Source organism: Oryzias latipes, chromosome 22 (genome assembly GCF_002234675.1).
Source record: "Oryzias latipes chromosome 22, ASM223467v1".
NCBI classification, from domain to species: Eukaryota; Metazoa; Chordata; class Actinopteri; order Beloniformes; family Adrianichthyidae; genus Oryzias; species Oryzias latipes.
In genome coordinates, this window is record NC_019880.2 from 23,599,244 (window position 1) to 23,623,773 (window position 24,530).

At 43.8% G+C, this 24,530-nt stretch overlaps 1 protein-coding gene across 1 annotated transcript; it reads right to left on the reverse strand.

Annotated features, from left to right (window-relative positions):
- Positions 1-238: 238 nt before the first annotated feature.
- On the reverse strand, positions 239-24,188 carry sgpp1 (sphingosine-1-phosphate phosphatase 1). Its single transcript, XM_020713811.2, has 3 exons — positions 22,912-24,188; positions 12,660-12,749; positions 239-1,193 (listed from the first exon to the last, which is right to left on the reverse strand). Exons 1-3 carry the CDS (start codon positions 23,602-23,604, stop codon positions 642-644), a joined length of 1,335 nt encoding a protein of 444 aa, XP_020569470.1. The 5' UTR covers positions 23,605-24,188; the 3' UTR covers positions 239-641.
- Positions 24,189-24,530: the final 342 nt, after the last annotated feature.

A 24,530-nucleotide genomic window follows, 5' to 3' on the forward strand; every position in this document is an offset into this window, starting at 1 on the left:
CAAGCGGTTGCCATAGAAACAATGACCAGTCCATTGACATCTGGTTCCAACATGGCGGCATCCGTATTGTGAAAAAAAAGGCAACTGAACTGACATTTTTGGTTGTCTATGGGTGACGCCAAACTCACTCAGTCCAGTTCTCATCTACAGTCTGTAGTACTGTACAGTATCTACAGTACTGATAAACTGCTCCTGAACATTAACAGTAACCCCCACCCACCCCACCCCCCGACCCTAAAAAAAAAAAAAGACAAGAATGTGCTTGTAATCAGTGACACCCCCCCCCCGGAGATCTATACTGCTAAAAAGACGAGTTAAACCGTCCAACAAACATTCTACTGAAAAATGTGACAGTACACCCCCCTCTCAGGTCACAGAAGCTCCCTTAAACCAGGGGACGTTAGTGCTCAGGTGACGACAGATTTTAGGCCAAGACTGTCGCGTTGCTTTGATCTTCTGAGCTGTGGAAATTCTTCCCGTGGATTTGGTCTGGGTCGTGTGATGCAGATAGATCAGTTTTTATCTTGTGCAACTCTGCAGGTCAAAAGGATCCACAGAAAACCTGTTTTGGATGAATTCCGGCACTGCAACCAGGAACAACCCTCTGAAGGCCAAGCCAGCGCCGGAACCGAAACCTCAGGTCAGTGGAACTGCAGGAAGCCGAACAGCAGCGGGACCAGGAAGAGGACGTTGAAGCCCATGGTCCCGTAAACGATGTAGCGGTAGGGCAGCTCCACCTCCATGTGCTGCCGGGCCTTCCTCGTGTCCCCCCCAGGCACCCCCACCAGCCAGCACACCAGAGGGATGGTGACAGCCTTCATGAGCGCTCGAGTGACCATCAGAACCAGAACTCCAAGTACGAAGCGCAGCATGGCCGCGCCCACCAGGCCGCTGCTGAGGACTGGCATGGTGAGTGGCACCTGGTCCGCTCTCAGGTCCGGGATCAAACCCAAACGATAGTTGACTTGGGAAGCCAAGGCAATGCCGGCACCTGAGCCCAGAATCTGAGCAGTGTCGCCCCTTGAAGTGCTCCAGGTGTCTAAAGTGAAGGACAAAAGGCCCAGACCCACGTGGAGGAAGAGGATGACGAGGGGAGCGAAGCGGCTGGTCAGGTTGAAGGTGTCAACAGGTTCCAAGGCCGGCAGGATGAACTGGAGGAGGACAACGGTGTACAGGAATCCTGCGATGACATCCTGCAGAACCAAAACACAAGCAGAGCGAGCTGAGTGTCCCTCAATTATTTCAGTTTGAAGGTGCTTTTATTCTGAAGGAAACAGGAAGCTAAGACGTGTTGACAGAAAGGATAAAGCATGGATTGCATGGCAGCGGGTGCACAGGTCATCATGGCTGTCCCACAGAGATTCCAGAACGCGCAGCCTTTTGGATCATAACGGGAACTCATTCAGAATCTGATTAATATTTTTCCTTCAAACTTTAATATGTTACTGAAGTTTCTGAACTTGATCCATCCATTCTTGCACTGTTCATACTGTTCATACATGGTGCATCACTCCTGAAGTCCAATTTGGGTCTTTTGTGACGTCTTATCTCTGAAGGTAACATCCAGACACTGATCAGTTTGGTTCTGTTAAACAGCACGTTCAGTGTTTTTTTTTCACTGGACCACATGTCTATAATAAAGTTATTATCATAAATTATCCATCTAAGCCCATACCAGTATAGGGATATACCAAACCAAACGGCGTCCCAACGGTTCGGCTCTGATCTCATGATTGTCATAATTTCTGCTAACTATTTTCTATTCAATCAAACTTTATACCAGGGGTGGCGAACACGCGGCTCTCGAGCCGTATGCAGCTCTTGGCCAATGAGCGTGCGGCTCTTTGCGTCTCATCATATTTTCTATATACTGTGCCTCATTTCATTATTTTTTGGTCAAAACGGTGAAATTCAGAGTATAAAGATAAACACAGGACGTTTCTGGAAGAACGGGAAGATTTGTACTTTTTTCACTGAACAGAGTAGCAAGTCACGATGTTTTCATTATAAGCCTTTGGAAGCAGTAAAATAGTTCATGGCAGAAAAGAACAAAACTTATCCCGGAGAAAATTAAAAACTCTTCCTGATCATCTGACACAAATTGTCTCCTTTATAACAAATTAAAGCTTTTCAAAGTGCACATTCAAAACGGCCATCATTCCACTCTCCTTTGCGGAGCTCACAGCAGAAAGCTGCAATCCAAATGAATAAAGCGCATAACTTGATGCTGCTTGCACAACTGGACGGAAACAACCGCAGATCACTTTTCTCATGGATCCTTTAATGCAGAGACTGACTGCCTGAGATCCCCGCTAGTCACTGATGAGGCAGCGAGCGTACCGGAGATGATTGAGCTGAAATCGATCTGAAAGAAGGCCCTGTTACGTTTTGGAGAACGGAGAAATACCCGTGTGCAATCTGCTGTCGATGTTCTCCTCAATATATGTCTGCCAGTCCCTGTTTATCACCTTGAAACACGTGAAATCAAGGCATCGGTCCGTTCTGACCGACACTCACGTAAAGGAACTGATCAGAGAGGCTACGACTGGGCTGGGGGTTAGCCCTGCATTCGGCCACTAAGGATCATGGGAAGTGGGGAATCTTGAATGCAAAACCATGAGCCAGGGAGCTGCTAGCAGAAGACACTTGCATGCCGTTTGGCTTGATGTGTGTGTTCAGGTCAATGGGCTCTTAATGTGGACATGGGGGGGCGCAAGTAAGGCAGCCAGTTTAATGGTAACTTAGCACTTGTTTGCTTACTACATTGATGAATGGATTGAGTTATTGCAATGTATTAACATTTAATAAATTATTTGCTTTTGATGCAAAAAGTCAGTCATTCAATTTTAAATAAAAAAACATATAAAAGCCAGATAATCTAATGAAGGTAAAAATTAATTTAAGTTGCACACAACTGAAATGTAATGTATTGAATGTGTTATGTGTTATGGAAAAGAATACGGCTTTAATTGCATGTTAGTGTGTACGTCTTGGCAGGTCAGTGTGTGGTGTGGCTCTTTGACCCTCACAGTGAAAAAATTTGGCTCTTGGTGTCAAACTTGTTCGCCACCCCTGCTTTATACGAACAACACAAATGACCACCGGGTTCTTTTTCCCTGGTTTTTTGTACAGCAGATTTCTGACAGAGCTTTTGTCCTCCAGACGGCAGAAAAGCAGAGGAGACGTGGCGAGATCGTTGACTGTAGAACAACTGGACTGAGTGACTCCTCCCCTCCTGGCGTTCTAAACAGGAAGTGTCCCCAAGAAGCCAAAATTTCATAGAAAGATAAACGGTTATTACTCAGTCATTCTATTGGTCAGAACAACCAATCTTGCTCCGCTACCCTTTTTTGACCCGCTCACGTTCCAGCCAACGTTCATGTGAACAAAGTTTGGTTTGTTTTCTCTTTCTTCAGAAGCTAAAATACTGTTTCCCCTCCAGCTGCCTGGTCTAGACCCACAGCTGGCAGTACAAACCATGACACCAGTGTTATGAATAAATCAGGAATCCAAAAAGGAATCAGAGGAATCGTCATTCATTTGAAATTCAGCAGCTGAACCTTGACACACCAGATGGCTGTGGATCAGCGTGTATAACACTGGTTTGATTCCACCAGCTCCATCAGGGTGATGCATTTTGTAAAGGCGGCAGTCTGAACTCTGATGGCAGCTTTCCAAACACCACGTGTCCTCCGACGGGGACCAAAAGGTCATAAACTTACACTACCAAACAGCCCCACCTCCTTTCTGCTTCACTAAAAGTGCCGGGGACAAAGATCATGGCGGTTCTGCTCTCCTGATTCGGCCCAGCAGTGTGGAATTACAGCGCGGCCCACATGCCGTCATGTCTTATGGTTCCTCATTAACCATCTCTGACATAATACCACCCACAATTCAGACAGACAAAGTCCAGCCTGGCATCACCTACCGTTTGGATAAGACAGAGGTCAAAGGCTGACACTTACACAACACGTTGTCTTTTTTCTGATTGTAAAAAATCTGCATCTGAAAACTGTAAACAATGGAAACAAACAGGAGGGGCAGGAAAAAACCGCACCTCCCGGTGGTCGTTGGCTTTTTCTAGCCTCTTTAAGCCGTTCAAACGTTTAGTTAGAGAGAGCTCTCTCCAGGGTCACATGACACGTGGCAGGAATTTGAGCTGAATTATGAAACTTTAATGCATCGTTTGTTGCCCCGCGGGGCTCCTCTGTCAGTCTTCCCAGACACTGGACCTTCTGCTCAGGTCCACCGGTGGATCGGATGGGAATGGTGAACATGTTCACACCTTTATGCACTTGGTCTGCTTTCACAATGACTGGACCCCCCCACCCAACAAGGACACATCATGCTCTTACAACTTTAGGAGCGTCTAAAATAAACGTGGAGAGAAAACAAGCATGATGACAAAAACCAGCGAGTCTTCATATCATCATGCAATCTTACATCACCTCTACCCAAAATTTCACATTTTTCAACCTTTATGTGATTACCGTGTCTTTTAGAGTACAAGGCACGTTTTGTGCATAGTTTAGCCGGGGGGTGCAACATCTACTCAGGTGGGACAAAAATCAATAGCAACAACCACCAGAGGGCAGTGTGGGCATCAGTATTTGCTACTGACAGAAGACGCGCCGCTCAGTTTCACGCCGGCTGTGGCAGAATTGTTCCAAAGCGACACAGAGGATGAAGATTTCTACGGTTTTAGATATATGAAAGAGTTTACTTGTTAGCTTGTTCTTTCTGCTATAGCTATCTGAATACTTGTTCATATGTTGCGCTAATATACTAGATGCCTCCAATCTTTCATAAAGCTAAATAAGCATCAACATGTTACGGAAGTGAAGCGTGCATATATTCAGGCTATTCTTGTTATCTAATCCATTAATATATCCATTAATATGATTAACCTTTTAAGATAAAATGTTGGTTCTTTGTTGAATAAAATTCTCCAGTTTTCTTCATTATGCATTTTCTGGATACTTATACACCAAAGCAACTCATAGTCCGAAAAACACTGCACTTTTTTCCCCTCCGATTGGCAGTCTTTGTTTTTGTTTTGCTTATGTCACTTCCTTTATGTGAGCATTCCTCTAAAAATCTGCACTCTGAGCACCAACCCCTCCCAATTCACAAAGATAAGGGTGTTCTCACTGATATAGATAAATGGGGAACAGCCCCTTCCAGGAAGAGTCTGAGCTGCCAGTACCACCTCCAGGCTGACACACATCTGTTTTCTCCATGGAGCTAGCGTTGCTTCGGCAAAATGTTTTCCTTTTCCATTCATCTTCTTCCGTTCATCCAGGACCGGGTTGCAGGGGCAACAGTCTAAGCCAGGGGTACCGAATACCAGGCCTTGAGGGCCGGCCTCCTGCTAGTGTTCCAGAAACCCTGCCATTATCTGCTGTTGATTACTTGGATCAGGTGTGTTTAGCTAATAAGGGGCTTCAATGGCAGGATGGTTGGAAAACATGTAGGACAAGGTGCCCTCGAGGCCTGGATTTGGGCACCCCTGGTCTAAGCAACTTCCCTCTCCCTGGCCACTTCCTCCAGCTCCTCTGGGAGGACCCAAAGACATTCCCAGGCCAGCCAAGATACATAGTCTTTCCAGCTTGTCCTCGGTCTCCCCTGGGGCCTCTGCCCAGTGGGGCATGCCAGGAGGCATCCGGGTGCCCAGATGCCTCCTGGCATGCCCGAGCCACCTCAACTGGCTCCTCTGGATATGGAGGAGCAGCTGCTCTACTCTAAACTCTATCCGGGTGGCCGAGCTTCTCACTCTATCTCTGAGGGAGCGCCCAGCCAACCTATGGAGGTAGCTCATTTCAGCCGCTTGTATTTGAGACCAGAGCTCATGACCAAAGGTGAGTATTGGAATGAAGATCGACCGGTAAATTGACTGGTGCCTCAGGGATCAAGTCGTCTTACTTAAATGAGCAGCAAAAACAACTCATAAAAAAATCATTCTTTAGTATCCCAAAGGTAATATATCATCATAAAAGCCGCTGCTTTTCTGCACTCTGAAAATGGATCTGATCAGCTGGTCTCTAAATTTGATCGACAAAGTATTTTCCACACTAAGGAACGGGAAAGCGGACCCTTCCTGCCCGGACGGCACCCACGCGGCTGGATACACCATCGATCCATGGGGCAAGTGGAGGCTGGTGTGCCTGGCCCAGCTGTCTGTGGAGGATGTCGAGGACGTGTACCTATTTGGATTTCTGATAATTGGATTCCTCGTAATTGGGATCGGAGGATTTCTAATTTATCAGGCGGTCTGGGAGCAGAAGATGGAGAGAGGCAATCAATCAAAGCTCCAGGGAAAGATTTTTCGGGGAGGAGAGACTCAGAATGAGAGACTTTCACAAGCGGATCAAAAGCTCTGTGCTTGTCTTGCCCACTTAAGCAGATTGCTTGAGACCCCTGAACTTGTGCGGAAGATGGATGCCACCTTGGAGCAAGTTTCTGCCCGGATTTGAGGGAAGACTGGGCTAAATTCACCCACTTCTCATTCGGATCAATCTCTGCCTCACACAAAGCGAAGAGCCAGTCAAGGACTTTGCCGGCAGCACAAACAACCTGCTGGCGCCCAAAAGTATTTTATCTAATCAGACTCCCCGAAGGAGCTATGGACAACTGTCCTTGGCTCCACCAAAACAAAGCCGCTTCTACAGAGTGGACTACAGCAGCTGTTCTTGAGGGTTGATAACTGCAACTCGCCCCCTCCCTGCTTGTCCTCGGCTTCCCAACCCCCTCCCTACCTCCTCTGTGAGCTGCCCGGAAGATGTGCCTGGCTCACGGAGCTGCACCTGATGGACAGACTCATGGGGGGCCCCCCACTCCCGTCCATCACCGTTCCCCCCCTGAGCCTCATGTACTGTGTCTTTGTCTGAATATGTGCTATTTGTGTTTAAAAGGTGTAGTTTTTTTTCTTGTATCAACACATTGTACGCAGTGTAGGGATACGACTTTTTTTTGTCACCAAACCCAACCCCCGGCCCTCTTCGTGGTCCATCTGCATGCTATACAAAGGTGCGCCGGCGCAGGTCATCTAAGGCGCTCGGCTGCATTGACCTCAGTAACCTCTCGAGATGTGTGTGTGTATCCTGTGCTGTTTGTCTGACCTTCTTCATCGAGATGTACTGGAACTGAGTTTCTCCTTGTTGGGATTAATAAAGTTTTCATTCATATACATGAACATAATTTTACACTAAAATGCTTAAGAAAAGCCTGATATACGCTATTTAAGAACCATTTCACAAAGTTGGCTCTGCATAGAAAGAAACATCAAATCAGCTAAAATTACTGCAGTCATAATCCTGGACAATCCATGTCCCTTTCAATAAACCTTGATTGTTTTGATGGTTTGTACCAGCCTGAGATAAATGTGAGTTCCCCTGAGACCAACCGTTACAAATGACCCAGAGGCATAGCTGAAGGTCTGTTTGGTTCAACAGAGCTTCATCTCAGCTCATCTGATCTGAACTGTCAGCGAGAACCATGTTTAGGATGTATACCAGGGGTGCTCATTACGTCGATCACCAACGACCAGTCGATCTTCAAAGACATGAGGGTAGATCACAGGCCAGCAAAGATAAATAGCCAAAAAAATAAAAGAGTACTTCTAAAAAATCCGTCAGCGAATCAAAATCCTCACCGAGAAGTACGGGACTTGATTGATATGCAGAACGGCCTATAAAACATCCTCTGATACATACGTCGCTGATTAAATACACTGAGCACAAATTCTGTCATCAGAAAGTCGCTACTTGCCCCGCGGCACGTCAAGTCCCTGGCAGAAGACCACTCCGGACGACTGGAGTGTTTCGCCCCATGAGTCTCCTCCTGCTCCGTAGTTCCCCCCTCTTTCCGTGTCATGCGCTCCTCCCGGAGCCAGCAGGCTCAAAAGCCATGCTCCCCCCATTGCACGGTTTACAGGAGATCATGACATACAATAGTCGCTGTTTCCTGTTTTTGTAATAAAACGCCTCATCTGTTAATACAAAAGTATCTTTGTGTACTCTTACTGTGTAGTTTTTTAATTATCAGTACATAAACAATGCGATGTATTAACTGTTCATAATACTATGTTTATTAAACAGTATTTTAGTCTCAAAATACCATATATACATATTTATACACACACACATATATGTGTGTGTGTATATATATATACACATTTGCTTATATATATATATATATATATATATATATATATATATATATATATATATATATATATATATATATATATATATATATATATATATATATATATATATATATATATATATATATATATATATATATATATATATACACACACATTTGCATCTAGATCTTCAGGACATTGTCGTCTCAAAAGTAGTTCACATGCCAAAAAAAGCGTGAGCACCCCTGATGTATACGTTTTTCCATCTATAGCAAATATACGTCTGTTAAGAATAGTTAGAAACTCCCTTTAACTTTTTATTACACTAATGGTTCAAACTTAATTAATTAAGCATGTATTATCATTTCAAAATTATATTACATTTAAAGACAGCACACTGTTTTCTCACAGTTTCTTCTCATCCTCCCTTTTTCTTTTGTGCGTGCGCTCTGCTAAGCATCCGTGAGAGCCTCAGAGATATCTTTGTGTAACCTTGAAGCATCTTCGCCTGCAACAACCTGTGGGCGTGATTTTCACATCATTGTCCATCGTATGATCTTCTGAATATTCAAATGCAGGGTTTTTATACTAAGCCCCTTTTCCTGCACTTCGGAGTTCAGACTTAGAATGCATTATATTCATCTGTCTGTCCCCTTCGTTGTACGAAGTAAAACTTCCACAAAAAGATAAGTATTTGTCTCTGAGTCATTATTCATTCGTTTCTGTATGCAGGGAACTGTGGGTACGAACCTTAAACCTTCCTATTTACAGTCCTATATAGAAAAAACAGTTTCCACACAAACTCGTAGCAAACCCTCAGCCGTTGGGCAGGATCTGTTTGTGTCAGAGGAAGCTGTCCGGGCAGGAAGGTCTCAGTTCTCCGGGTGTCTGTTGTGGTGGCGCAGCAACATGTCAGAACAGCAGCACGTCTGTTATTACTGGGAACAGCAGGGTGGCTCGAAGAGAAACAGACTTTTAATTAAAACGTTCAACTATGGAAAAGTGTCAGCAAAGTTCAGTCAGGGTCTGGAGCTGTGGAGATTCCAGCCTTAGAACAGGGGAACTGCATGTTCTTACGGTGAATCCACAGAACCGCAGGCACAAAAATCTCCTCCAGCAGCTAAAGCTGTGGATCAGAGTTACAGCTTTAGCCAGTCTATCTGCTCATTCTTTGTGCTTGGATTAAATCTGTACGCTCCGCTGTGCCCCCTCCACCCCCCAACCCCACCCTAACCTCCTCATATTCAGCGCTGCCTGCAGAGAAAAGCAGAAAATGAGCGAGCAAGTTCCTGCAGGTTAAATCAGAGACTCCTCGCCGTTTGAGCTGCACCTCCACACACCCAGTTCAACTCAAAGCAGCCATTCACCTCCGGCGTTTTCCCAAAGCACAACATCAAACCAGGTCAAATTCATCGTCATTAAAACTGTTGTGGTCCAATTGGGTTCAAGATTTTTCCCACAATTCCACATTTTCCTCATGTATTTAAATGAGTCATTACAAAACAAAAGAGTCTGGAGGGAGTTTCCTCCTACAAAGCATCCGACGGGGGAGAGGAAAACTCAAGCAGAACCACTCAGAAAGGTGGTTTTGGGTCAGACCCCCCCCAAAAAAAAGCAGAAACAAGAAGCAAAACAGGGAACAAAAAAAGACTGGGAAGGAAAAAGGACTTTTAAAAGGCAAATGAAGGTCTACAGTGGAGGCTGATGGGAAAACTGTTCATAAGCATTAACTGTATATGAGAACTGGAGTGAGTGACCCCTCCCCCCTGGCGTTCCAAACAGGAAGTTGCTGCCAAAGTCCCACAGACTTCTAAAGAGAAATAAACATATGTTACACTCAGTCATTCTATTGGTCAGAAAAACTATTCTTCATCTGATACCTTTTTTCTTCTTAACATGTTCTTCTTTTTTGTAGTTCAAGTCATTCATTCAGATGCCTCAATAGAAGTAGGTGGCCTCATATTGAACAATCGAAACATTTAATTGTCAGATTCTCTTTAAGTGGTACGAGAGTGGCCATCTAACGAGCTCACTCCTAATTAGCAAGCAACTGTTCAGTCTTCTTTCACTTCTAATGTTTCACTGACAATGTTTTTACGCTGGATGCCCTTCCTGACGCAACCCTCTCAATCCAACCGGGCTTGGTACCGGCCCAGCAGCAGAGAACAGAATAGGGAGCAGCCCGGATTCGAACCCTGGTTTAACGCACGGAAGGCGCCGCAAACCAGCACGAGCTAAACCGAAAAAAAAATAAGTAACTGCTTTGTCAAGGTTTGATGTTTAACATCTGTACAGTAAAAGCTTTAACAGTCATAGTTTGGTAAAAGGCTCAGGTGAACGTTTGAAAGTCTGTGTTTTTAGTTTCATGGAATTGTGGGTTTTCTAGCGACGAGGACCTTTAGTCAATCGTGCGAAACAGCAAAGAACTTTCTGCTTATTCCTCTGTAGACACCATGACCATGTCTGCATGTCTGTCTGTGTAAAAAATACACCAAGAAAATCCTGAAGAAAGCCGATCCGTCAGCTGTTATCTGAGAAAAGGTGGAACCTGATCGATGAAGAGTATTCCACTTCATCGCTGAGCAATAAGGTGACATAGAGCAGTGTTTTTCAACCTTTTATGAGCCAAGGAACACTTTATCCTCAACAACAATCCCGCGGCACACCAGCATCCAAAACTGAAAAAAGGAGAAACTCTATAGTCTGTATTTATGTACAGTCCCTCCGCAATCCCATGTGCATTTTTGTGATAATTGTGGCAGAAAAAGCAGGAAGCTGCAGCTGTTTTTTCTAAAAGTTGTAATAAAAGTTAAGTTAGTTTTCAGTAATAATTTTCAACTAAATTATTGAAATTTTACCCTGGTAGTTGTTTTTCCCCCCAGTTTATTAACATGCAATTTTATGTAACCTAAAAAAAAAACAAATATATTCTTTCTAAAAATGTGATTTATTTTTTTAAATGTTTTATTTTTTTAATGTTGGTGCAAAGGCAACTGTAATTTTTGAACAATATGATCACAATATGTTTGATAAATTTACACAAAAAGACTAACATAATATTTATGTTTTCTATAGCTGCACAAAAAGTAAACATGTTGAAGTTTTATTAGATTTTCTTTTGTCTTAATCAAAGATGAAGTCTTTGAAAACTTTAACACAAATGTTTTATTCCTTTTTAGATGATTAAATTGTTTCAGTTTAGTTTAATTGTGTCTGTTGGCCACTTCACCTCAATCCTGTTTCTTAAATGTTGTTATTACTTCTACTTGGGTTAACTTTTCATTTTTCAAAAGTGACTGAAGTCTGAAAGCGAATTTGTCCTTAAATCCAGACGTTATTAGAAAAGTGTTTCAGTTAGAAAGATGACTTAGACCAAACTCTGGGATGTTTGGCTGTTAATAAACACAAACCTTGAAGGACAACTAAACTGTTGACCTCTGATTTCATCAAGAAGATTGAAAAACTGTTTGATGTGTGTCTGTTCTGGTTTAAGACGTTTAACAGGGAAGACTCATTGTGTGCCGAGACGCTGTCACTTCAACCCAATGCATCATGGGAGATGTAGTGATGTCAGACATCTCGCTTGTCTGAGCTTCATTGTTTTGTTCTCTTGCGGATTCTGTGGAAAGCTACACCGCTAAAGACGAGCTTTAGCTGGTCTTTTTGTTGGAACTGAGAGACTTTATGAGCAGAATCGGAACAAGGAAGTGAAGACTTTAACCACTTCTGATTGGTCAGACTGATGACGTTTGATTAAGCCTCCAAGAATGATTGGTGGAGACAATTAAAAGGCCGGGACTTTTCTGAAAACAGAGCTGAAGCTGCGCCTAAATCGCGGTACCGTCATTCTTATCAAAATGTCTTTAATAGAATCAAATAAACACCAAAAAAAAGTATTTTATGATCTTTCATATTCCTAACTACTTCGTGTTTTATTGGGGCCTGTTAGGATGAACACAGAGCTGATATCCTGGAGATGGGAAATGTTTTTGGATTAGCGAATTGGTAATTTCTCACGGCACACCTGACCATCTCTGTGCCGTGGTATACTGGTTTAAAAACACTGACATAGAAACCCCATAATGTTGAAATGTTTGGTGAAATAAACAGATGAAAGTCAATTTTTTACAACAAAGTTGTTTCTATTGTATCTTTCCATTTTCTGTTTGCTCTGTCAGAACTGGAGGATAGAAAGTCCCACTAAAATGAACTCAAGACTGTGTGTAGATCAACACATCCGTGGGTTTTAAACAGAACATAGGTCTGCTGATGCTTCTGCCTTTCAGGCTCAGTAATGTTAGCGTGGGGGTGTGAGGGGCTGTAAGCTAGTAGGAGAGCGCGTAAACAGACGGGTGACAGGAAGTGGGGGTGGGCTGGCTCAGCGCCAACAATTCACAACTCATAGGAGAATTTCTAATGAACTCCTGCCGTTCTGCACAAATGACATCCTAGCTAAATGACCCCTGGGATCGCTGATTTGTGGGTTTATTAAAATGTGAGTGTGCACGCTTACCAGCACGGAATGCATTCCCATGTAGATCCGGCTGGAACAGACCAGCAGACACCAGCAGAGAGCCAGGCCGAAGCCCAGAGAGGACGGGTACTGAGGAGAACAGAGAACACGCTCAGAGATGGAGATGCACGTCCAGCACCACCCACAGAAGAAGAAACTTTGTAGTCATGGTTACAGAAATCAGTTTAGCATCATGTCTTTTCTATTGACTGCATTAGAGAAACAAGTGACCCCTGCCGCCTGGAGCTCCAAACAGGAAGTGCCCGCTGGCTCCAAGAAGCCAAAATCCTATTGACTTCTACGGAGAACAGTTCTCAGGTAGTCAGTCAATGACTTATTAACCTCAGTGAGGATAATAGAGGTCAGGCTTTCCGTGAAAGTCAAACAGTTTATTTAAAGTGCTACAACCTTCCACCTCCTGATTAGAAGCTTTATATCTGTCAATTGCAAACAATTAGCTCATTAGAAAAGTTCTTCACCACATCAGAAGGGCACATCGATACAAGACAAAAACAAAACCTGTATCTTCCCACTCTACACAAAAATAATGATCGATTTTAAACCAAATATTATTTATTATATCAATAGACTTCTTTAATATAGAACAAGAACACCTGCCCACATGGACACCCCTCACAGGCTCAGCTCAATGGAATCTCCCAAAACCTTGAAAAGTTGTTCCAGCAGTTTGACAAACGTTTGTCTAAAACAGTAGTCAGCAAGCGGCTGACTACAGCGGCTCATTCCTCCCTGTGCTGCGGCTCTCTGTGTTTTTGTAAAATAACTATCATGTTCTAAGATTGTCGTGATGCCTTTAACACCTGTCTGCAGCTGTGAACGCCAACCAGAGTCTGTTATGGGATGGATGGAAAGTTCTTCTAAAAAGACAGTCAGTGGTAATCTTGAACGCCCAAAAAAAGCATTTTTTTTCCCTAGACTAAAACCAGCCATTTCTGCGTAAAATTAATTAAATTTGCGTTAGGGCGCCCCTACTATCCTGTCAACTATCTGCTATGATGTTGCTCTGTCTGTGTAGAACACGCTGGAGGGGGGGGGGGGGGGGGGGGGGGGGTTGCACGCAGGGGAAACATCTCGGAGCTGCAGAGGTGTGAACAGGTAGAGAGGCGGGGGCGGGGCTTAGACTCACCGCTTGTGAGTCCAGACCCGCAACAAACTAACAGCTGCTTCATGATAAAAAATAGTTCTCATCCATGAAATTAATATACTTTATTGGGGTAACTGGATTTAAAGAAAAAGAAAAATAGAAAGGAGTCTGCATCAAAGTGAATTTATTTCCATCATCTCACTCATCAAACACCTCTGGGTGTTGGACAGACGGAAAAGTCTATTCAAGGTTGTGTAAAATGGACAAAAGACCAAAGGAAACATAACGCTCATAAATAATTAAAATAAATAATTAAATAAATATCCTGACAGCATTTTGAATTAATACAAGTATTGCCAAATGAACTATCGCGATAGTTCGGCGAAACGATTTTTTTCTAACACCCTAGAGTTGCGGCTCCCTGTGCTTTCATTTCGGTGGGAAACTGATCCCAATGGCTCTTTGAGTGGTGCAGGTTGCCAACCCCTGGTCTAAAACCTTTAAGGCATGGGTCCTCAAACTGCAGCCCGGGGGCAGGACCCGACCATGCATTTGACCCGGCCCCCTTAATGATACCAGAGAGAGACCCTTTATCTTATCGTTTTTTTAGTTTTTTTTTAGCAAGGCCTCGTGATCGAGACTCATGGAAGCATGGAAAAGTAAAGCTAGTCAGCTAAACGACGGAAAGTCCCAAGAAGTAAATTCATTCAAGACTGTGGGTGCAACGTGTAACACGTTAAACCAATGAAGTTGACCCATGGCTAAACATCTAAGTGGCTTCATCACGATCATGATCCGGTCTGAGGCAACAGCCTCAAAGACGCTCCGGTCAGTGCCGTCAAAGCAGGCTTGTAGTTGGATCTTTGACTCATCCGACCATCTCTTCATGGTCCTCACTATGGTGTGGAGGTGATAAGGGGTCCCATTACATCTTTATGCTGTCATGATTATGCATTTAATGGATTCTATATTTACATGCATATTGGATTCCGAAATATGTTTGTTTTAGCTTTCGCCTATAGGTTGGGATGAGACGGACGAGGCAGTGGTCAGAAAGTGCCAAAGCAGCGTGGGAAACAGAGTTTTCTGATTCTTTTATCATAGTGTGGCAGTAGTCCAAACTGTTCAAGCCTCTGTTGGGACAGGTCTGTTTGTTTTTGGGTATTTCAACTTTTATTAGTTAAAATCCCTGAGAATAATAGGCAGAGTGAAGGTTTTTTTTTTTTTTCAACGTCTGTAATATGGTCGGAGAGTTGCTCTAACGCCTCCCTTACGCCTGTGGTGGAGTTGAACCACCGTGGCGAGAAGAAGGGCCTACAGTTTGTGAAGAAAGACGCCAGGTCTTCTTGTGACATCCATGCACCAACCTTAGTTTATAAAGAAACACGTTCCACCCCCCCAACAGCGCTGTGCTTCGGCAGATGTAGTTCGCCGTCTGGGATGACACTGACAAAAATAGTCTTTGTTACAACCGAATTCTGAAAGACGGCATTTGGAAAAAGTCAGAAAAACTTTGTTTTTCTAAAAAAATAGCAGTAAAAGTCGAGGCAAACTATATTTATCGTCTGTGTGAGCCAAAGATCAAAAAACAACGCTTCATTGCTATGTTGTGATAAATGCTCCTCTATCCCTCACCTTTGGTCTGGTGAACAGAACAGTGGGTTAACCCTTGTGCTATCCTAGGCACTTTAACATTGGGAGTTGGGTCATCTAGACACACTAGACAGTGCTCTGAACATTTTCTCTTCAATGATTTGTGATCTTCACTGGTGTCCATGAATTACATGAAATCTTTCCACCTTTATCCACCTTTGTCATGGTAGGGAGAACACGTCAATGCAAGGGTGAGGTCATAGGATAGCACAAGGGTTAATGAGGATCTGCACTCCTACATCGTCATGTTCAATGATGTCTCCCCTTTAGGGGTTTGCAGATGCTTCAATGTGATTCCATCCGCTCTCAGCAGAAGGTTCAGTTCAGTTGTTTGCAGACCAGAGAGATTTAGTGAAATAACTGAACGGAGTCAAACAGCGGAGAGCGGGAAAGCTGGAGGCCACAGCTCTGGAAAGGTCAAAGGGTTCGTCACTCATGACTCCGATTACTCGCTTTGAGAGTGAAAAAAGCTGGAAGGACTTTGATGGCTTTGATCTGGTCACATGGTCTATGAAACCTCCGACTCCTGCCAAGTACGTCTCTTTAGCTTCTACTCAAATGAACTTGACACAATGACCACAAGAACACACCCAGATTTCTGAGAATTTCTCTTGTGGTAAACAAAAAGCTGTGTCCAAAATGAAAAAGCTTTGAATTAACAAATACATGTGAATAGATTAAGTGATACATAATATTTAAGACATATTCTTTTAAAACAAGTCACACATGCGTAGGTAATCTGATGTTTACCTCAGAACTATGAGGTTCAGTTTGTGCCAAAAATATGAAAATACGTTTTTGCGTCCACTGTCAATGTCTTTGGTCCATTGTCTATGTCTACTGAACATGTTTTTGTGCCACTGTCTGTTTAGGTCTATTGTCTATAGGGTTGGGCGATGTCCCCTAAATTGGCAGTTGACGATGTTTGCAGTCAACCATCGGGATGGACGATGATATCGTCGGGGGGGGGGGGGCTATTTTTAATTTTTCGTTCTTATATATATATATAATTGCCATTCGTCATTTTACTTTATTTATTTTATTTCCCAAATAATGACTCATCCACGATGATCCAGTCTAAACTGAGGGAAGTGACTTTAAAAAAAAAATCAAATAAACAAAATAGAAAAGAAGTGGTCCGGTCCTGCGTTTGATTAGACCGGTGGAGCGAGCGACCGTGTCTCTAGCAGAGCAGACGGACTTAAAGTTTTGTGCTTTAGGGGAAGTAAGGATGCTTTGTTACGTGTGGGAGATTTAGGACTGTGATCCGTCCTGCAACCCACTGCGACTTGTCAATACTTTTAAGTTATTTAGAGTATGGCTTCAATTAAATCTGGTATTATTTAAAAGTCTTTTGAAAAATAACCGATCTTTATCAAACACATTGTTGGAAATCCGATGGATAAACGAGGAGCAGACGGCCCAAAAGAGTATTATACTGGTCCCGCGAGCGCCAACTCATGGTCAAATAAATACATAACAGATAAGAAAGAAAAGATCAAAATCCGGTCAGAGATTTTGACTGTTATTTCCATAATTGGTGACTCGACCCACTAAAATTTGAGATAATATCCTGAGAATATCCTGCAGAGAAAATCCTGTTTCTGGTGTTTTTAACATGTTCTTGTGACATTTTTCTTGTAATGGAGGACATAGTGTATAAAGACAATTAAGCTCAAAGTTGCATGTCTGAGTATTACTTTATTCAGAACATGATTTAGGAGCAGATAAAAAACATGGCATTTGAAAAAGCTTGTAGCAGTGATGCAGCAGTTACAGGTGGGCTAACAAAGTCCAATACGTCCACTTCTGGACCAATGGATCCATGTACAGTACAGACCAAACGTTTGGACACACCTTCTCATTCAAAGAGTTTTCTTTATTTTCATGACTATGAAAATTGTAGAGTCACACTAAAATTTGAGAAGGTAACTTCTCACTGACTTAAATCTTATCCATCACAGACACCCCTCAGTACAACACACAACTATATATGCAATAAAGCTGTTTAATTTATCATGACATTTTCATTTAAAGCTTCCTAACGTTTTTTTTTTTATTATATTCTTGTATTTTTTATTTATTCTTGATGTTTACTTCTTTTTGACTGAGTGCCAACGAAATTTCACTGTAGAAATACTCTGACAATAAAAATCTTTGAATCTTTGAAAACTTATCTTAGATGTTTTGTAAGGACTTTGAACACTCGAAATGAAGAGACAAATGCCATTGTATTCATTAAACAATAACACTTTTACTACATTTTCAGTTATATTTTAGAAGACTTAAATAATAGTTTAATCATCAGACTTAATTATAGTGATTCTCAAAATAACTTAAAACAAATGGCAAGAGTCGCTTCGGGACCGTGACACCCCCCCCCCCCCCCCATTTTTAACTTTGGCAAAATTCGAAAAAACAACAAGACCTAAGTTACGACACGTCATAGGGAAACGAACGTAGCTAACGACACAAGCAACGGTTGCTAAGGACTTTCCTGACGACGTAGTGAGACGACAGGGAATAACAATAATAACAAAGACAAATGCAAAGTTTTAAACATAACGCATGACCCAATGTTCAATGAACTCGTTCAGTAGACATGGACAATGAACCAAAGACATAGAAAGTGGACACAAAAACATATCTTTGGCACAAACGGAACCTCATACACTACAGAACATGCTGACAAACAAGTTAGTGTGAAACCGAAAAAAGGAAATAAAGTCTTCTGGGTTTAATTTCTCATGACGCTGCGGTGGTCGAGCGAGCTTTAGCATTATTGAGGAGAGAGAGGGTCGGCTGACAGAAAAAGATAAATGCCCTTATTTCTTCACAGCTGCTTTTCTTTAAGGAACAAAAACCGAACGTTTGCAGAAATGAGGAACACCAGGGCAGTTTTCTAGAATCTCTCACGCTCCTGATGAATGCAGTCTACAGACCCACTGCAGAGAAAATCCTGTTTTTGGTGTTTTTAACATGTTCTTGTGACATTTTTCTTGTAATGGAGGACATAGTGTATAAAGACAATTAAGCTCAAAGTTGCATGTCTGAGTATTACTTTATTCAGAACATGATTTAGGAGCAGATAAAAAACATGGCATTTGAAAAAGCTTGTAGCAGTGATGCAGCAGTTACAGAAGGTGGGCTAACAAAGTCCAATACGTCCACTTCTGGACCAATGGATCCATGTACAGTACAGACCAAACGTTTGGACACACCTTGTCATTCAAAGAGTTGTCTTTATTTTCTTGACTATGAAAATTGTAGAGTCACACTGAAGTCAACAAAACTATTAATTAACATGTGGAATTATATACATAACAAAAAAGTGTGAAACAACTGAAAATATGTCATATTTTAGGTTCTTCATAGTAGCCACCTTTTGCTTTGATTACTGCTTTGAACACTCTTGGCATTCTCTTGATGAGCTTCTAGAGGTAGTCACCTGAAATGGTCTCCAACAGTCTTGAAGGAGTTCCCAGAGATGCTTAGCACTTGTTGGCCCTTTTGCCTTCACTCTGCTGTCCAGCTCACCCCAAACCATCTGGATCAGGTTCAGGTCCGGTGACTGTGGAGGCCAGGTCATCTGGCGAAGCCCCCCCATCACTCTCCTTGGTTTAAATACCCCTTACACAGCCTGGAGGTGTGTTTGGGGTCATTATCCTATTGAAAATTAAATGATGGTCCAACTAAACGCAAGATGCTGTGGTAGCCATGCTGGTTCAGTATGCTTTCAATTTGGAATGGATCCCCAACGGTGTCACCAGCAAAGCACCCCCACACCATCACACCTCCTCCTCCATGCTTCACAGTGGGAACCAGGCATGTAGAGTCCATCGTTCACCTTTTCTGCGTTGCACAAAGACTCGGTGGTTGGAACCAAAAATCTCCAATTTGGACTCATCAGACCAAAGCACAGATTTCCACTGGTCTAATGTCCATTCCTTGTGTTCTTTAGTCCAAACAAGTCTCTTCTGCTTGTTGCCTTTCTCTAGCAGTGGTTTCCTAGCAGATATTCTACCATGAAGGCCTGATTCACACAGTCTCCTTTGAACAGTTGTTGTAGAGATGTGTCTGCTGCTAGAACTCTGTGTGCCATTGACCTGCTCTCTAATCTGAGCTGCTGTTAACCTGCCATTTCTGAGGCTGGTGACTCGGATGAACTTATCCTCTGCAGCAGAGGTGACTCTTGGTCTTACTTTGCTGGGGTGGTCCGCATGTGAGCCAGTTTCTTTGTAGCACTTGATGGTTTTTGTGACTGCACTTGGGGACGCTTTCAAAGTTTTCCCAATTTTTGGGACTGACTGACTAAAGTAATGATGGCCACTTGTTCTGTACTTAGCTGCTTTTCTCTTGCCAAAATACAAATTCTAACAGTCTATTCAGTAGGACTATCAGCTGTGTATCCACCTGACTTCTGCACAACATAACTGATGGTCCCAACCCCATTAATAAGGCAAGAAATCACACTTGTTAAACCCGACAGGACACACCTGTGAAGTGAAAAATATTTCAGCTGACTACCTCTAGAAGCTCATCAAGAGAATGCCAAGAGTGCACAAAGCAGTAATCAAAGCAAAAGGTGGCTACTTTAAAGAACCTAGAATATGACATATTTTCAGTTGTTTCACACTTTGTTGTTATGTATATAATTCCACTTGTTAATTCATAGTTTTGTTGCCTTTAGTGTGACTCTACAATTTTCATAGTCATGAAAATAAAGAAAACTCTTTGAAGGAGAAGGTGTGTCCAAACTTTTGGTTTGTACTGTAGATCTATGCTTTCCTCGTCCGGACAGGTGATCTGGCTCAAAACTGTACGGCTGAGTAGCTCCAAAATTGCTGGCCAATTTTGTTGCACCAATAATGCTAGCTTGGGGGTGCAAGGGGCTGTAAGATAGGCGAAGAAAGCGTAAAAGGGATCATGGTAAGTGGGGGCCGAGTGAATTTCTAATGAACTCCTGCCGCCCTGCAGACAATATGTCCCAGAAAATGACACAGGTTTTTAGAATTTGCCTAAAAACTGAGTCATCTTTATTAAAAGACTGATTTGAAAATAGATTAAAAGATGATTGGAGAGGGACTTAATACATCATACTATGTCTAATGTTATTCTGTTTTTTGTAGATTTGCAGATGTGTGTAGTGTTTGTACATTAGATTATTGCTATTCTTTTTTTTTTATTAGCACCGTGGATTGAGAGGAAGGACATTTCACCTGCGCTGTATATCATGTGCATACAGTATATTTGACCTGGCTTTAAACCGTCCAGCTGGAACCAGAAACACGTTTGAAGATTATTAATCCTTCCAGTCTGGACGTGACCTTCACAGATGCTCCCTGGGTGACGTTTCTCCTCAGTACGACACATGCCGTCATCTGGAGACAAGTGATGGACCACTGAGTGAAAACTTCCCCTCAGACGGAGCGTCTGGACGGTTTTTTATACCCTTTTATACCAGGTTTAAAAAAAAATGAGGGCAAAATGAATTAAAGTCTGCAGACAAACTGTAAGGCTGGACATTCACCTGCAGGTCAACTTCCAGAGATAAAGGACTCCACCTTCACCATAAAAGTCCGCCTAGTTCCCGGAACCTTCAGCTCACAATGGAAACCGGGGTGTGTGCCGTTGCTCTGATAAACACCAATTCTCTCTGGCAGGAAAAGCCGCGGCGTTCCCACCTCCTACTATTCCTGCTCTAAGAAGGAAGTTCCTCACAAAGGCTCTTACCTCATTGTTCTCTGTTCAGCACAACAGCACTGCTGCCGCCCCCCATCATCTTCCCCATTTATAGCTGCTCCTCTTCACTTTTAAAATCCTTCCTTTTAATTTGGTGCGTGACTACTTTTTCCTGCACCTCATCTGAATCCAAACGTTCCCACTTAGCTTTAATGAGTCAGCAGGAAAACGTACACAGACGCACAAGAACCCAGCAGTGTGTGTGTGTGCGTGTGTGTGTGTGTGTGTGTGTGACAGAGAGAAAGAGAGAGAGAGAGAGAGAGAGAGAGAGAGAAGCCCCAAGAACAAGTGACTTCTGCTTCCGCTGGCTCCAGCCTTGCATTCACAACCGTTTCAACACGTCAGAAGTGAGAGAGACCTTTGGAGCTTTAAGACCCCCAGTGATGAAAATGCTGTTTTTGGGGTTTTTAAAACATGTTTTTGTGGTATATTTCTGATGATGGAGGACATGTAGAAAGAAAATCGTACTTATGACGTAGAAAATACGCTGGGCGGGCCATAAGCTCCCTTCTCTGCTCCATTCTGACAAATACATCCATGAACGTCTTTGTTTTCCTCGTCTGAGCTGGAATCAGGATCAAATCTGGACAGCAGGGTAGCTCCGATATTGCTGGCCATTTTTATTTGCGCCGATAATTTTAGGTAGGGAGTGTGAGGGGCTGTAAGCTAGTGGGAGAGCATGTTAACAGATGGTTGCTTCATGCCAGTGGTTCCACCCACAACTCAGAGGTGAATTTCTAATGAACTCCTGCTCCTCTACAGGAACTATGTCCTATAAAAAGGCCCAGGTTTATAAAGAAGATGGACAAAAAGTAGTGACCTTCCTTTCTCCAGCAGAAACGAGGACCCGGAGGCCAACCAGCCACCTTCATGTTATCTGACCCCCCCGCACACAGTCTAACTAAACTAAAACCTGTCAAGCGGATGACACCACCCAAACAAGAAAGACCCAACGGAAGAAAACACACAAACTCTAATAAAGGGTTTCTGAATTACACAGAGGTTTCTGTTACCTGGTTCATCACCCGGTTTAGGTCATGGTCCAGATCTGCCAAGACCAGATCCTGGCCGTGATAAGAGGCAGGTGAGTGTAAGGCAGAGAGACCTGAAAAACATCTAGGGTGGTTGGACCTGACAGTCGGCGGTCACGCACGACCCACTAAAACACATACACGAACAGACGCACCACGCTGCGAATGGTGGCCGTCCACCAGCGTCCCAAAGACCTGGATGGGGACACCTTTGGGCTCCTCGGCTCCTGCCTCGGTGCGGCCCACAGTCCTATAAAAGCAGCTCACATTTCCCAGCACAGGTAAGGCTGGACAAATGCACAGACACCTGGATGAAGACGACAATGAAGACCTTAGTCTGTTTGCAGCTAAAACCTGAGTCACTGACCAATCAACTCTGGGGAGAACCCTCACAGAACTCGCATGAACTCACCAACAAGACAAGAGTTTGTCATCCCACCGAACAACAAATAGAGGTCTTCTGCTTGACAGATTGGACCTGATGGGCTTTCACCATCCATCTTCAGAACAAGAGAATTCCTGTCAATCCTTCTGAGGTTCTCCCGTCACCAGAACTCCTTATCAAACACACTGAAGACCAGAAACAAACCAGCAAACTAAAGAGGATTTCACAATATGCCCTGATCCTCAGAGGTTCCTCGGGTTCTGCTTAAGAAGCCTCGTCAATCAGGAGTAGAGCAGCTCGACCCAGTCAGACTGGTTCCGGTCCACGGCTGCTTACCTCCCAGCGGCCGTCCGTCATGAAGAATAGGGAGAAGGGGATGGCCGTGCCCGACATTGCGTGGGTGGACGGCATGCTGTACTCGGAGTTGTAGAACACCTCCACCTTGACCACAGGTGGAGATGCGGGCCGGGACCAGCGGAGCAGGTCCTTGGTGCACTGACCCAGGTACATGACCCAGACCCAAACCATGACGAGCCTCCGGCCCACGAGCACGTCGATGTTCCACATGATGAAGGGGAAGAAGATGATGTAGAAGAGCTCGTTACCCAGCTCGGTTCCGAACGTGAACAGGTAGAACAGGAAGCGGTTTTCGATCACGAACTCCTGTCCGACGTCGCCCGTCAGCGAGTTCTTGCGCAGCGGCTTCACCGTGCTGCCATGATGCGGAGGATCCGGGATCCGTCCGGTGGTGCCGGTGGGCTCTCTGTGTGCAGCCGGCGCCCCGTTCTGAGCCACACGTTTAGGGTCCGTGTCCGTCCTCTGAGCCCCCGCAGCGGGCTTCCCCTCGCCCGCATTTTCGCTCCTGGTTCCCCGGGAGCCGTGACGAAGCCATGCCCCGTTCTGGTGCGTCTGCTGGGTCGGCTCCGGTGTCTTGAAAATCCCCCGAACTCCACAGAGGTGCTGGAAACGGGCCACCAGCTGCGGGTCCTGGAGACGGTCAAAGAGCTTCCGAACCTTCTCCATCATCATTCCCGCTCGGGTTTGACGACAGCCTCCGTCAGAACCAGAACAACTCTCACTTTGTCTGCTAGCTCCGCGGCTAACGTTAGCTGAAGAACGGCCGCATGTGTGCGGAGGCGTCCAGACCCGAACCCCGAACCGTTCCCGAGCCAGGCCAGTGCTGGTGATGTGGTTTAAAGGAAAATAACCCCCCCGAACGGAACCGGTTCTGTTTGACAGCTTTCCGGCTACGCTGCGGTCCCGCTATCCGCTCCTGAAATGACACCTTCACGGTCCCTGCGTGCGGCGTGCTCCCGCCACCTTCAGGTGCTGTCGGAAATTTGAATCCCCAACCTTTTCGATGCTTGATGATACCTTTGAGCGTGCCTGGAGTGTGTGCGTGTATGTTTACATGCTTATAACACCTTTTTCTGCTGTTTAAAGAGGGAATTATTAGAGACTTCCTGATCAAAACCATGGATCAGAAAGTTGCAGGCTAGCTGAGCTGCAGCTTGCAGACATAACCAGGAAGCGGAAACTCTGGTGTTGATTGTAACTGACCTTTACTCTGACCACATGTTACATTTTTGTCATCACAACTGCATCGAAATGGGATAAAATATTGTTTTTCTATTTGCTTTAATGAGCATCAAATCTGCGTTCTTTTAATCCAGATGTTCACTTCAAGTTTAATAAAGTTGTTATTGATTATGATGTTTCATAAACATTTCTATTAGACAAATGTTAATGCTGAATTCCACGATTTTAGATAGAGATCTTAATCCAGACATCAACTATATTTCTATTTCATACAATTTGAACTCAAATTGTAACCTTTTAGAAATTATGCTTCTTCACTCATAAGTTTATCCCTGAAATAATTTGTGTAATCCTCTTATTTGTTTTATCTTGCAAACAGGAGCAGAGCTACGGCTAAAATCTTTGCCCCAAGGTCT

Coding starts and splice junctions, on each gene's coding strand:
- sgpp1 (XM_020713811.2), bottom strand. CDS start 23,604: ATGATGATGGAGAAGGTTCGGAAGCTCTTTGACCGTCTCCAGGACCCG. Junction 12,750..22,911: donor TGACGGACGGCCGCTGGGAG/GTAAGCAGCCGT, acceptor TGTTCTCCTCAG/TACCCGTCCTCTCTGGGCTT. Junction 1,194..12,659: donor TGGGAATGCATTCCGTGCTG/GTAAGCGTGCAC, acceptor TTGGTTCTGCAG/GATGTCATCGCAGGATTCCT.